Genomic DNA, 14,864 nt, shown 5'->3' with positions numbered 1-14,864 from the left:
TTTGAAAATCAGTTTTAGAAAGGTTTGATACAACCTAGCGACCCCTGGACTGGAGGTTAATTTTTGCACGGCAAAACATAATAGCCATGTGTTTATCACGTGAACGCCACGTGCCGCGCATTGTTCCATCGCGTCAAGAAAGTGGCGGGTCAAACATAATGACTTTACTATCATTTGTCTGTAGACCACTTTGGATAGTTACTGTGCATTTTTTAATGGTCTATGTTCTTCAAGCATAGCGCCAGAAGGGAAAAGGCTGAGGTGTACGATAATGGGTTACGCTGGCACAATTTTACATCATATACATCAGTATAGATACATGCTCGCACGGCGTTAAACAGGCGGAGAAAAACTTACAGGCCATGCATTTTCTTTTTAAAAGAGCTGATATTTCTGCCCATGGGTTTAACATTTGGCTCTGTCCGCGCGGTTTTGAGATAAATACGTTTTGAATAAATTGGACGTTAACTGGTCACGTTACGTTACATCATTTGGAAACCAGGATACCTGCCAGGATGATCTTATCATTCTGAAAACACGGACACTGCTGTCCCTAGCCTCGATACCATGGATTGTTACCGAGAGAGAATCCGTATAGTAACAATAACTTTGGTTAAGTCCCTGATTTTTCAATTGTCCCCCATCAGATCAGCACCCAGCTTGCGTCGCGTGGCGTACCTTCAGTGTTTGGCCCAGAAACCCAGATTCCTCGTTTATGTTTTGGTTCCAATTGGATAAAGGAGCCCTGCCGGGTAGTTCACGGCCTGTTTTTTTCACTTTCGGGCGTGAACCCTACGTGGCCCGAATAATTTCAACCCGGGCTTAATTAAAATCAACACGGGACCCGATAACAAATAAACGCCGTAAGCTAATCGTGAGAGCATCGGGAGGTACCCGGCAGTCCATCGCGACAAATTTGGGCTTTGGGTCCCGGCCGGGACTACAACCTCGACGGACACCGGCGCAATTGGCATCGTAGCGTTAAGGTGCCACGTTAAAGGGCACTACAACAGCCCATTACTCAAATGGATGGTACTTACTGGCTGTACTTCAGATTAGTTATTGTCTATTGGCTGTTGCTAGCTGTTATGCGCCTCTTCCGTCACTATCAAACACTATCATAACACCATGGATTAACGTCTCTCCGAACCCATTGTTTTGGCGACTTTTGAATCCACAGGGAGGGAAGTGTAGTAGGTTTGTTTACAGCAGGCAGAGGGAAGATCTGAAAAGAGCCAAGTCTAAAGGGAATTGCACAAAGCACGGTTGTTACTGTTGGATGATAAACAACTTTTGGAAACTAGGGATATCATAAGATGACATCACAATGGCTATATGGCAACGCGATCGTTTCTAGGATAAAGAAGTTGAAAATACAGTTGTGTGCATATGCACGTACCTGCCGAACTGTCCGGGCCGAGTCTTTTCAGCTCTCGCCATGGCCTGGTTTCTTATACCGGGGAAGAAGCTGAAAGATCACCTCAACTTTCACTTCAAACTGCTTGTCTTAGAGTCTATCCTTCTATCTTGGATAAGAGGTAAGAAATTCTTTATTTTCAAACTTTACATCCGTTATTGCCGTTAGTCTGCTGTCAAAATGCACGGTGCCTATGGTATAAACATAGGGGGAAGAGAATAAGATAGCCTTAAAACAACACAATCAAATTGAGGAATTTTCTCCACGACTTGTCCTGAGTTTGCACTCATTATAAACCTCTGCACGTAAAAGAACCCAACACACTTATCGAGTAGGGGTGACCCGGTGTGCTTGGCCAAAAACGCGAGCCGTGGCGAAACCGCAGTGTATTACTAGCTACTTGAAAAAGCATCATGCTTCACCTCAATTGAGGAGGACTGCTTTACTTGTTTTAGACTTGTTTTATACAGAAATCTTAATTGACACAACAAAAGTATAGCGACTTCCGTAAGGTCTTCTACAACTAAACATGCAAACAACAACAATGGGATACAAAATAATTAACCTTGGTACAAGTATAACAAGTATATGAATACTTATATATCAAGTCATTGAGTGAAGAACGATTTCCCCCGCTCAGCTGAAGACAAGGAGATCTGCCTGCCTCCCCTGGGCTGCTTTGATACCACCGAACCGTTCTCTCACCTGCCGTTACCGTACAACAGGGAGGACGTCAACACCAGGTGAGACGGTCCGAATCCCTTGTCACATTCGTCTTGGGTCACATTCGATTTTGATGGCGTAGAATTTTCAAGCCGACAAGGATCTAAGATAATCTTTCATGCAACAAGCTGAATTATCCCCAAAATGCCCTAAGTTTATGGTCGCACAATGTATGTGACCGGGCTCTAAACCAGAGCATAGTTCAACACACCAATCCTGTACCTACATATGAGTATTGGGAAGGCGACACTCTGCATTGGGAAGTTGCGATGGTTAAATATCATCGCGCGCCAAGGTGTTTCATCAAGTCCCTGTCACACTTGTGCGTATATACAAGCCCGCATGAGTTGCGTATTAGCATCTTTTGGTTTAGGTTAAGTCTCCAGCCAAAGAAGGGATTTCTTAGGTTCGATCAGTAGTCTGCACGACGGCAGGTCAAAGTAGAAAGCAACTTTTTCCCTGCAAACCTTACTTAAACAAAAAAATGTTAATGCGCAACTCACGCGCACTTGAATATACGCACAAGTGTGACAGGCCCTATAAGGGTCTGGTCACATTCGCCGTACGATGGCTACTACAACAGCAGGTTTAAGGGCACGCATGCGCTCCGCCTTCAAGCAACGTGCCCAAGACACAGTGTAAGAGAACCCCCCTGCCCCTACTTCCTGTAAGAGGTAATGGGACATTTACATTTTTCATCTTTACCTCATTAGTTCTCTGTCGTACGAATCCGACGTGTTTGCTCAAAATTCAAACCCATTAAACGCGACTGTCTCTATGCCAGGTTCCACCTCCGCACACGTGACAACCCGTACGATGACCACGAACTGACGGCTGGAGATGTGGACGCCTTAGAGAAGTCCAACTACGAGTCCGGCGTCACTACTTACTTCGGTATCCACGGCTTCTCGGGGTTCAACCCTCACGTACCGTGGAGGGAGGAGTTTTTCGAGAGGTAAGCTGTTCTTGTATATCGGTATGTGAGCGTTGGGCGCCGGAGCCCGTGGGGAGTGAAGTCCCGGCCGTGCCCCGAAACCAGAAAATTTGTCCCAGTGGACTGTCGGGCACCGGGGGGTAACTCCCGGTACTCGCACGACTACCTTACGGTGTCTATTTGTTACCAGGACCCGCTTTGATTTGAAGGCCGGGTTAAAATGACCCGGGGTCCCGGCCGGGCCCCCAAATAGCACGGCAGCCGCAGGGTGTCCCACGGGTCTACGTATTGGTCTTGTCCGAAAGTGTCATAAAACAGCCCGTGAACTACCCAGCGGGGCCCCTTTTTCCAATTGGGACCGAAGCATAAAGAGGGACTTGTGCAACCTAACATTTCCCTATCCCCAGCTCTGTCAATTTTGAACCGCGGGTATGATGTGGGTTTTCCTTATCTCCAGCTCTGTCAATTTTGAACCGCGGGTTTGAAGTAGGTTAAGAGTTGAACGTTGTGAATGTTCCAGGCTGCTGAACAGAGAGAACGCCAATGTGATATTTGTGAGCTGGATTGAGGGTTCCCTGACCGGCCTCAACCCCGCCCAAGCCGCCGCTAACGTCCGAGTGGCCGCTGCCGAGCTTGCGTACTTCTGCAATTGGCTTCAGGTTAGTTCTACTCATTCTCTTGGCGGGCGAACCTGGAATTCGTTGTGGGGAAAATACGGATCGAAAATGGAAATTTCCTATAAGCTAAGAGATACGAAACTTGGCACAGCTACACGGCATTAAAAAACTACCGCTTTCCCTTTTGAGTTGTTAGTGACTAGTCGACGAAAACCTCTGAAAAACACATATTCAGAGTTAATCAAGAGATAAAAGTAGGAATGTTACATATAGGAATCATATATGAACAATAACATGTGCTTCCGACAATGATTTGAAATGGGTCATGCAAAATCTTTATCAAACCCCCTAGGTCGTATACATTGAATACATCACTTGGCGCGTAACGTTATCAACGTCAAGCCACATATACGTTTGTTAGAAATGCCATAACAACATTATCCAACGTGAGTTTAGAGGATTATCTTATATAAGTCTGGTAAAAACCTTCAAAACAATGCCTCATTGTGGTAACGTTAAGGATATTTGTCCCTGTAGTCAACTGTCAAATATCAACAAATGGATTATAAAAACTTCGTCCTTGAGGGTGTTTGCAGGGCAATACGTGGCTTTGTTGGTACCGTACATCTATCTGTGTGTTAAGTGGTATAAAGCAGCTTTTATAATAGGCACTACCGAACTTCCTTGACGTTAGGGCACGGTAATTCATCATATTCGTCGTACGATTGCCGTACGATTGCCAATTGAGACATTCTTGGTATAGTTGTGCATCTGCGGTTGGTTCTTTCACAGCCTGTTTGAAAATTCTACATCCGTATCGTACGATGGTATTTGACGACTGCAACCGCGCCGTTATACTTTTGTTTTTACCGCATATGATTCATGAATATCTGGTTTGTTTCCGTACAGAATATGACCGGCGTGTCCCTCCAGTCGTTCCATATCGTGGGCTTCAGTTTCGGCGCTCAAATAGCGGGACTGGCGGGGGCGCAGATACCTGGGCTGGGCCGGATCACTGGTGAATACACGATGTTCAAAGCTATTCAGCCTATTGCATGATTTGTTAGACTTAAAACGAAGAATCCTCCGTTAGCCTCACACGACTACTTCGTTATACTAGTACTAAATCGTTATTAAGTTACATGTATTACTAAATCGTCAGGATAATGAATGTGGTCGCCTCAACAAAAAGGAGAAGATCCAAACACACCGGTCGCGAAAACAATACCTTCGTTCACGGATACAACAATGCAAAACATAAATGACCATGACTGCTACGAGGTAGGTTATCAAAGTCTTGCACTGTGTCTTAAACTATCTAGGTCTGGACCCAGCAGCAATATACTACGCCGAGTCGCCACCCGAGGCCCGACTTGACCCGACAGATGCCGAGTTTGTGGACATCATCCACACAGATGCCGAGATGCTAGGCGGGATAGGTAAGTCTAATATTATGGTCTGCGTCTCCTCTGCATGTGTCCAACTAACATGCATCAGCAGATATCCAAACGGTTATCAGAAGGACAAGCATATGAGCTCGAAACTGTGATAAGTACTCTATATAGATATGGCCGAATTATGGAACAAAGCAGGTTTGTCAAGCTAGCTTCCACATAGCCTGTGTTTACACAAGCTCTCCGCCGGAGGTTACTGGCTGTAACCGAGGACCGGCCGGCCGCTAGGAGCGCGATTTGTCAGGCTAGCTTCCACGAACTACGCGTTGCAAATGCCTGGATTGAAGTCTGTAGTATACTAGCTGTAGTATATTGTAGTATACTGTGGATTTTAAAAGAAGACGGCGCTTACTTGCCCGAATGTTCAAAATTCTACCTGATGTGTCTTCACGCTCTGTCATATTTTGATGTACGTAATTCACTATACTCAATGCTATCGTCGGATCTACCAGGATTTATCTCAATGGACTTTAATAGCAAATCTAAGTACAAAATGAAATGTGACAACCCATGCATGGTATACACTGAGAAGTATATCAAAGAATGTCTAGACGTTAGAAACTCCTCCAATGAATGTAAAATCACATTGTCATCCCATACTACTACACCATATTTTGTAAGATAGACTAATTAGCCTAATAGAATGTTATCTATGTACCAGTGAACGCCATACTTTATACCTTGTACAATTGTTGTGCAATAAAGTTATTATTCATCATTATGTTCAGGTCCCAGCGGCATGAGTCCGGTCGGTCACGTGGACTTTTACCCGAATGGGGGCACGGACCAGCCTGGCTGCGAGTCGTGTGAGTAGGTTGGGCACCCTGGTACATAACACATTATACAAAATAGATCTACATCTACATCTTCATGTTCTATATCTATATCTGCATCTACATCTACATCTACATCTACATCTGCAACTACATCTACATCTGCATCTACATCTACATCTACACGTACAGCTACAGCTACATCTACATCTGCATCTGCATCTACATCTACATCTACATCTACATCTACACGTACAGCTACAGCTACATCTACATCTACATCTGCATCTGCATCTACATCTACATCTACATCTACATCTATATCTACATCTCTATCTACATCTACATCTACATCTGCATATGCAAGTGAAGTGGACATAGCAAAAGAAAGCACTTTCGGGTGGGCGTCTGAATTCAAGTATGTGTTTCTGGGTGGTTCCAGACGGAATATCTTACATGGATCCAGTTCTAATCACCAAAGAATGGGAATCCCCTGGATTTAAAGTAATAGGTATATGGTCGCAGAACACAGTATTAATGGGCGACCCCCGTGGACAATAGTAGTTCGGGTACGAAGTAGTGCGTCGCATTGCTTGAAAAGGCCGTAGTTTTTTTTCTGTGCACGTTAGCGAGGCTGAAACTGTGGTGAATGGCAGAGGAATACGTCAGTTTTGAGACAGTAAGAGTTTGATTACAATGTTTGTTCGGTCGGGTTGGATTCGCGCCTGGATATTGTTACCGCCCGACTACTGTAAGTCGCCTGCAGTACGGTGACCTCCGCTGTGGTCATATCAAAGTGGCTTTAAAAAGAGAACGGGCCGGCAAATTTAATCTCATTTTGCAGATATTTTGTAGATTGAACCTTGAAGTCAAGCATATGAAAATCTGGTACCCTAATTGTGCACCTTTCTATAAATTTTCAAGCGTCGAAGCATCTCACCTTGGGATCCTTAACTATACAAATCCCTATAGGAGAAATACTGTGGTCTGCAACCATATAGCTGCAATATCTTACCATTGTCTCTGTACGCATGCGCAGTTACCCACAACCTGTTGACATTCTGTGATCACCGCAAATCGATCTACTACTTCTACGGCAGTTTGGACTCCCAGAATCCTCCACTCCGATCGTACAGGTGCGAAAGTTACGAGCGCTTCCTAGCGGGAACCTGCATGAGCTGCAGGGCGAACCGCTGCATGAACATGGGGATAGAGGCCAGCAGGGTTCCCAGGAAGCGACACGTCAAGTTGTACCTGCACACGACGGCTGACGAACCTTACAGAGGTAAATTTGTCCGTACAAAGCTATTACACTGAGTGCAAGAATGTGTGTGTGAGTGCGTATGCGTGTGCGTGTGCGTGCTCTAATTGAAAATTCTATTCCGGGATGGATAACAAATTTCTATGTACACGCCGACATTTAGTGACCGTCTGTCATGTCACCTTCCTCAGGGCACTAGCTAACTGGGTCTACTTTGCACTGCATCTAGGTGTCGCTGCTGCAGTGTAAAGACTGTTAGACACTTAAAAAGAACTTTGTTGTACATGTATTTCTTTCCTCAGTTTTCCACTACTCGGTGAGGATACACTTCCGGCGCGGACGCGGTTCTGGGAACCACCGCCGGTACGAGGGGCGGAGGGAGGGGCGTCTGTTCGTCACCCTGCACGGCAAGGACGGGAACAGCCAAGAATTACCGCTCAACAAGTAAGAGAAATTACTATAAAGTTGCCCGGTCTCGTGGGTTGCTAACATCACTAAGACAGCACAACATGTTAGCGAACAAAGGAAAGGAGCGAGATAGAAAAACCGGACGTTCTCCTGCAGTACCAAAGAAAGCTACCAGGGGCCCCGAAATCCAGCAATCTTTTGGATAGGTCAAGAACTAACCAGATACATGTACCACATTGCATAACAATCTATCACCATCCTCTTGAGACAAAAGTCACTTAATACTCTGTTCAATCGCAAAAAACACCCGCTAAAAACCGCTAACGAAAACATTAAGTTCTTGGCGAAGGTAATAACCAAACTTTACAGTGTTTAGGTCAGCCATTTTTTTTTATATGGGTATACTTAAATGTATTATTCTTGTGTAATTAGTTTGGTCACCAACGCTACTACCGACTAAAACACATACTGTCATGACAAACGGCATTGTATCTTTTCATGATTCCTACAACTTGTACAAGTCCGATGTTTTGTACTTACTGTCCCCAGCGGTGAACTTGTTACCATGGTACCCGGGCACAACGTCAGGTTCCTAGTGACGTCACCTGACAGGATAGGTCGTCTGCATAACGTCACCTTTCGCTGGGACGACAGCGAACCGCAAAACGACGGCTTCAGCGTGTGGGACATCTTTGGAAAGCGTCGCAAACGTGGACTCCGTCACCGCGAAGACGCCATGTTTGGAGCATTCGTCCGGAAATACGGTGACGTAATTGCTGACGTCACTTCCGGTGATGAAGCGCGCATTAGGAAATACACCAGGCCTCGAGGTGCGAAGAGGCACGATTCTAATAAGCTGATGGCACTGCAAGCGGTCTTGCAAGTGTACCATCCGTTTAACAATCTTAAACTGCAGGGCAAAGATGGTATTTGGAACACCACAAGCGAGATGGATGATTCTGATGACATCACGGCTCGTCACGATGACGTAATGGCTACTTCCGTGGGTAAAGAAGACCATAAGCATCATGGGTCTCGACAAGATGGAGACGGAACTCTCCTGAAGACCACGTCACGCAGACGTCATCGCCGTTCAGACAGTGACGTCATGTACGTGAGGAAGATCCGCGTGAAATCGGGAGAATCACAGGAAAGGTTTGTGTACGATGTTACAAAGTTATATCTTAATAATTTGAATACCTTTCTGCATGTTAACGGTAATATGCGAATCACCTTCATATACCTTCTACGAACGTCAGATCTTTTTTTTTATAAATATAAAGTTAAGTCAGGATCCTGTTGTTTGTGATGTAAGACTTTGATTTTAGTTTCTCTGCTTTTTGGTTGAGTAGCCCTCATATACACTTGCAATGCTCAATATTTTAATTGAGATTCTTGTTTCCATTACCCAGCTTGCACTTCTGCGCTGACGGGCGAGAGTTCCGGATCCCACGAATCCGGAAAGGAGAGAGAGTCCGGTTTTCTCGCTGTGAGGGTTAGTGACACAAGGAAGGGTTCTAGAAAGAGGCCTTTTACCATCCACCCCAAAGTTTCCGGATGTCAAAAACATGTAGTCTCTACCAGATTTCCAGTGTTGCTGAAAATATGCTAGTGAAAATCAAATGGGGCGAGAATTTACCAGCGTTGCCAACTTTGGTCCTCTAAATTCCTCTTGCAAATTATTTGTCAAATTTCCAATATTTATTCAGCAATATAAGGATTCTTCTAGAGACAAGTAAACTAGTCTTTTAAATCACTTTCCACTGCACTGAGTTGAAAGCTGATTTCTCAATTGAAGATTGAGGCTGATGTGATTGAATAGCTGTTTACGCGCGGACATTATTACCGAGAATCTCCCTTTTATCAGTTAGAATTCTCCAAGATTACGATCCTTAGAGGGCCAGTTATAAGGTTATTTTGCCCTGAAAGAAGCGTAACGATTTAAGCGTCTTGGACGTATTTAATACACCAAATAACTGTAGGTACAGTGTACATGTATGTAATCTTTCGCCAGTGACGTCTTAGCTTTCCGATCACACATGCGTTATAATGCTGCGTAAAGGTCACTTTGATGATTTTTTTTTCATCACTGACACTGCGATTTACTTTACAATTTATTTTACGATTATGCTGATGACGATTTTGAAATGTTGCACGAAAGTGACACTGGTATTCCCTACAATAAACGATGTGTTGTGTACTTATTGACGGCTCAATTTCTGTCTACTACGAAAACAGACGTTGGTACTGAGTAAATATGAGAATAGATTACAGTTGAAATAACGCAACTTTTATTCAAACAATCTCGATCGTTGCCAAAGTCATATTCACAATGCTACGAATTGCTTGATTGGAATAAATTAATAAACATGGATAATATTTACGTCATATCTCGAGGAGTGATTGATAAAGATCATTTGAATTTTTCAGTGCTATCTAGTTTTCAGTCGCGTTCTAAAAATGTATTGAGTAATATGGTGTGTCGATAACACATTGACCCGGGTTCATTGACCGCAATCCATAGTCACTGCAAACAACATATGTTGAGAATTGATCTTACTGAGCGACCCACAATCGATGATATAAACGTTTCCCCTTTGAACAACGATTATGATAGCACTGATGTCCAATCAAAGTTTTACATGGCTAAATTCTACTTTGTTACCAAAGAGAATCAAACAAATTGCACGTAACAATCATAACCTAGATAATACATATGCATCAAAAAGTAACGCAATATGTTGAAATCTGGCATAGTAGCTTGTATGATAAATACTAAGAATAGTATCTCTTTAGTCTCCTCATATGCATCTTAAAATGTCGTGATCTGTTTAAATCTGGCCTGGCAACTTGTGCAATAAATACTATGAATAGCCTCTCTTTAGTCTCTTCATATGCTACTCACACATTTTGTGATATCATACTAAGATGACGTTACAACATTCAAGTCCTTTTGCACTTTTGCCGTGTTGTCGCTCTACAGTGACATCGCATTTTGTGGCAGAGTTTTCCCAAGTTTTTGTTGGATCGTCCTGAAAAAAATCATTTAGTCGTTATCCCTGTTGATTAAGGAGTCTGCACCAGTTCGCTTGCCGAAGTTACGTTGTGAAACTGTTCCGGGCAGAAGTACCGGTTCTCCTGCATATCTGTGTCCAGAAACATGAGTCCCACCACCGTGAAGAAGCCGAGGAAAATGGCGCCCAGTTTGAGGAGTCTGTCCCTGTTCGACTTGAGTTCGTGCGCTAGAACCTCCAGGAACGTGACGTAGAGAAAGGTGCCCGTGGCCAGTCCCGTCAGAACCCCGCTTACGCCGTGGCTGTGTGTCGTCTGAGAGTTGGACTCGACCACCATGCCTGTAGAAATGAAGTAAACAAGTCAGCAGTGGCAAACTATCATAAGAAACAACTGTGTAATAGACTGTGACCCTGTCGAGGTGATAGGCAGAGAGGATAACAGATATGTACTCGTTGTTTAGATCAGACAATCTGCTTCAACTTTGACGTACTACGTGCAATATATGACACTGCGCATGCGCAGTTCAAACCGTTGACTCGCGTGTAGCCGTTAAACATCAGATTTTCTAAGACTGTGAGACGTCCGCGTGTATTGGGTATTAGGCCAGGTGTATCTTGCTAATCTAGACATTTAAAAGAACGTACAGCAGTTCTCACCAATAGCCATGCCCGTTGGAGCCGTGATGGCGAAGAAGATGCTGAGCCCTACCGTCGTGGTCCTTCCCATGTTGCTTTGCACCAGGGCCATACCGAGGCTGAAGGCCATGACAGACTTGTGTAGTGCCACGGCTGTCATCAGCTGTAAAACGGCTGGAAAGGAACCGGAAATAGTTTCAACTGGTCAGTAAATCGACATAACGGACGTTATACTATAAAAGCCACCAGTTGAGGAGAAACTTTGCAAGTACATGTATCATGCAATGAATGCAGTGGAAAATGAAATACATTTAATCACAAATGTCCTCATGATAAGGCTATCATTGGGCTATATTCATTAGCCACTTCCTCCAAAAAAAGAAGTCAACCCACCAGCAATTTACGTGGAAACATCAACTAAATCTATACTGAAACTAAGACATCTTAAAAACCTTTCTACGTTATCGTATCAGTGTGTCCCCTTGCAATCAGCCTTCAGCCTTTTCAGGCAAGAGTTTGCAAGTAAGGATGTATAAACAGGGTTCTTAGCTAAGACAACCAGATGATTTTATCTGCCAATGTTTCGGTAACCTTTTGACTACCTTCCTCAGTGCTTAATGAACTGTACCACCCTTTGCTGTTAGCTATCAAGAACCCTATAAATAGGCTACAAATCCTTAGTATCGGAACATCCGCTTTACGTAAATAATCTTGGTTACTTGCGACATAATCTCAATTCTATTACATTCACGGATCCCCTAGGGTTATCCCATAACTGTCGACTTAGCAAATACAAAACAAAGAGATAATTTTTTCTCAGGGAATAGCCCAGTCCGTTTCATGGTTGACTGAATGCTAAACGTTTCCTTTGTGTTCGACCGACTAAAATCTTCCAGCACCCACCAGGACGACTACGTCATCATCTGTGCTGACGTCATGTTACGTACCTGCAGTCTCCTTCTGAAGTCCAACCGCGATGCCTTCAAACACTGAGTGGAGGGAAATGGCCAGAAGAAGGGACCAGGAACGTAGGCTGGGAAAAATAAAAAAGGCGATTCGACAATGCTTTTTTGTGTCTACAACTCTCTCTATAAACACTTTATCTTTATGATAAAGAGAAATTCTTTATCATATACATGTATATTCTCATTGCCTTGTCACTGGCATATGATCATGAGACAATTTTACGTTGGAAATTTGTTGTTGGATCAGACTGGCAGTGTCCTCTCGTGTTAACAATTCGACATAGAATGTAATGATCGATCTGTTGTGGTGTTTGTAAGCGGATCTACTCCCTTCCTCAAAATAAAGAGGCACGCTCTAATGAAAACAGTTTTCAACTGAAATGCTACAGTACATTCTGTATGAATAAGAAATATGTTGACATAAGTTCTTACTTAAACGACTTTGTAAAATAAGCCCAGGACTGAGTGTAAGACCATGGTTAAGACTTTCCTTTTGAAATCGTCCCTCTCTTTATATCGTAAAAACCGTAAACAACACCGATTGTGTAGGTTAAGGATCATTGCCAAAGCAATCTTTGTAGAGCAAAGGACACATAGAGTCGTGCGTAGGGATGAAATGAAATACAGCGTATGTTCTAAAAAGCATGATTTTCAACAAGTACTTTAGTAATGCCGCCATTACATGATAAACCAAAGTGAGTAATGTCGTTCTCGCATGGAAGAATCATGGGACAGATTGGCCGATGTACATGTCATGCTAAAGCTACCACAAATCAAATTGAAATATTTTCTCATTTACGTACTGTACATAATGTAAATTACATTCAGACCCCGTCCCAAGTGGCTCTTACCTTGCGTGCAGATGTTCATGCTCGTCACTTTGGTCTGAATCGGGCATTTCAGACCGCATTTCTCCCATCTCCATCGCGTTCACGTCTTCGTCTTCGTTGTTTAGAGACACGGGAGTCTCCAAGGCGATGTGGGCGCCGTTCCGTCGCGCCTGTTGCGGCCTGCTGTGGAACGTCAGGGCCACCTGCTCCACCGTTAGAACCATGAACAAGCCCATGGCCACCACGAACATCGGGAGGGGAAACCCTGGGTAAGAGAGGTGCGATCCCGCGAGGGCTAGGTTCAACTCCTCCTCTACGTCAGGAATCAAATCCAGGAGGCAGGTGGCCAGAAACACTCCCCCGGCGAAACAACTGAGCAGGGCCGGCGCCCTACCCCTCTGTTTGTACCGTTGTTTCTTCCCGGACACGAACCAAGCAGGTCCCAAACCAAAAACCATAGTCAAAACAAAGGTGACCACGATGGCCGCTATCTTCACTGCTGTCACGTATTCAACCATGTTTGTTGAGACCGCTTTCGAAAAGATCGAACTGGCGATCTACAGAGATATAACTTCTCACGGGGATGGAAAGGAATTGACCTGTAAGTATACACTACCACCTTAACAGCTCAGACACGAAAATAAACGGCCTGCAAAAGTTGCCCGTAGACATAAAGATCCGGTTGAACGACCTCACTGACGTCTGTATATGAGTCACAGGTATATCCGGATGTCTGAGGCAGAGCCGTGTTTTTTCTGGCCCGGTTCAGTCGATACTGAACGTTTCACACGTCTACAAACCTGATACCGACTCCACACCAGCTGTCTCGTCAATGTTTTCGACACAAACATGGACGACATGCCGTCTAATTGTAACTCAGCACACCGTGCCAGCCGGCACCGCTGCCGTGTGAATAGAATATGAGTCCAGCCGTGCAGGAACAAATGGCACGCATTGTCCAGGTGCAGATGTACGGCATCAACAGGTCGGGTTACCGAACTACTTTTAATTCAAAATAAATTAGACTAGAAACACGCAACACAATGTCTGTATTAGATATATCTCCATGCTGTAATTACCTTATATTGCACTTGATGTAGCGTTATAGTAATTAGAAATATTCTTAGATTACAATAGACCTAGAAAAACTCAACTCTAAGTCTGTGTTAGTTCCATGTTGCAATGGCCGTAGATCACACCGGATATAGTCTTATAGCAAGTAGAAATATTTTTATATGCATGTAGAAGTAGATTGTTACCTATGTTGTCTGTAAATTGCCATACATTGTCCCTGATGCAATGGTTGTGCAGTAAATCATTCATTCATTCATTTATCGTTGGGTGCTCTTGCACGTAACTTCAATTAACGTGTGAAAAGCTGGATGTTCGTTGAGGTAACGTTTTTGTCCAGGGACCCCAACTAGAGCAAACAAATTAGCCAGGTAAAACCAAGGCAATATGGCTGTTGTATTTACACAGGCAAAATGAATCACATTTTTAATGGATTTAGACAAACTCTCCATGGCAAGAGAGATTTGTCCCTACATGTTAATTCAACATGCCTATACAGGCGCTTCATTGACATAATACTACTATTGAATAATGAAAATTGAATGCCCTGGCGACCATATTCGCGGATTGGATTTAACAGTAGCCCGACAGTAATCCAACATGGGGCGAAGACGTCAAATGTTCTTTAGCTCAATTCATTGTAATTAATGCTTTGTTTTTGTTTACATTCTTTGCATACTCACTAGTAAAGTTCTTCGTTGTAAATCTTTTATACTAAAAATGGGTCGGACGAAAAGTTACATGTTGTCTTAGGACGGTTC

The 14,864-nt window shown here is 43.8% G+C and overlaps 2 protein-coding genes across 2 annotated transcripts; one reads left to right on the top strand and one right to left on the bottom strand.

Moving 5' to 3' along the window:
• Positions 1-1,438: 1,438 nt before the first annotated feature.
• On the top strand, positions 1,439-9,251 carry LOC136438383 (pancreatic lipase-related protein 2-like). The gene is made up of 11 exons (XM_066433153.1): positions 1,439-1,538; positions 2,034-2,160; positions 2,925-3,095; positions 3,595-3,733; positions 4,601-4,744; positions 4,977-5,130; positions 5,874-5,951; positions 6,958-7,203; positions 7,482-7,623; positions 8,137-8,742; positions 9,000-9,251. The coding sequence occupies exons 1-11, from the start codon at positions 1,439-1,441 to the stop codon at positions 9,085-9,087; spliced, it is 1,995 nt and encodes a 664-aa protein (XP_066289250.1). The 3' UTR covers positions 9,088-9,251.
• Positions 9,252-9,855: 604 nt separating this feature from the next.
• Positions 9,856-13,826, bottom strand: LOC136437814 (zinc transporter ZIP1-like). Its single transcript, XM_066432304.1, has 4 exons — positions 13,054-13,826; positions 12,185-12,270; positions 11,259-11,411; positions 9,856-10,940 (listed from the first exon to the last, which is right to left on the bottom strand). The coding sequence occupies exons 1-4, from the start codon at positions 13,548-13,550 to the stop codon at positions 10,654-10,656; spliced, it is 1,023 nt and encodes a 340-aa protein (XP_066288401.1). The 5' UTR covers positions 13,551-13,826; the 3' UTR covers positions 9,856-10,653.
• Between the last annotated feature and the right edge of the window lie 1,038 nt (positions 13,827-14,864).

The sequence above is a fragment of the Branchiostoma lanceolatum genome, chromosome 7 (genome assembly GCF_035083965.1).
Source record: "Branchiostoma lanceolatum isolate klBraLanc5 chromosome 7, klBraLanc5.hap2, whole genome shotgun sequence".
Lineage (NCBI taxonomy): Eukaryota > Metazoa > Chordata > Leptocardii > Amphioxiformes > Branchiostomatidae > Branchiostoma > Branchiostoma lanceolatum.
The sequence above is the reverse complement of the archived record's forward strand: the minus strand, read 5'-3'. Positions and strand labels throughout refer to the sequence as shown.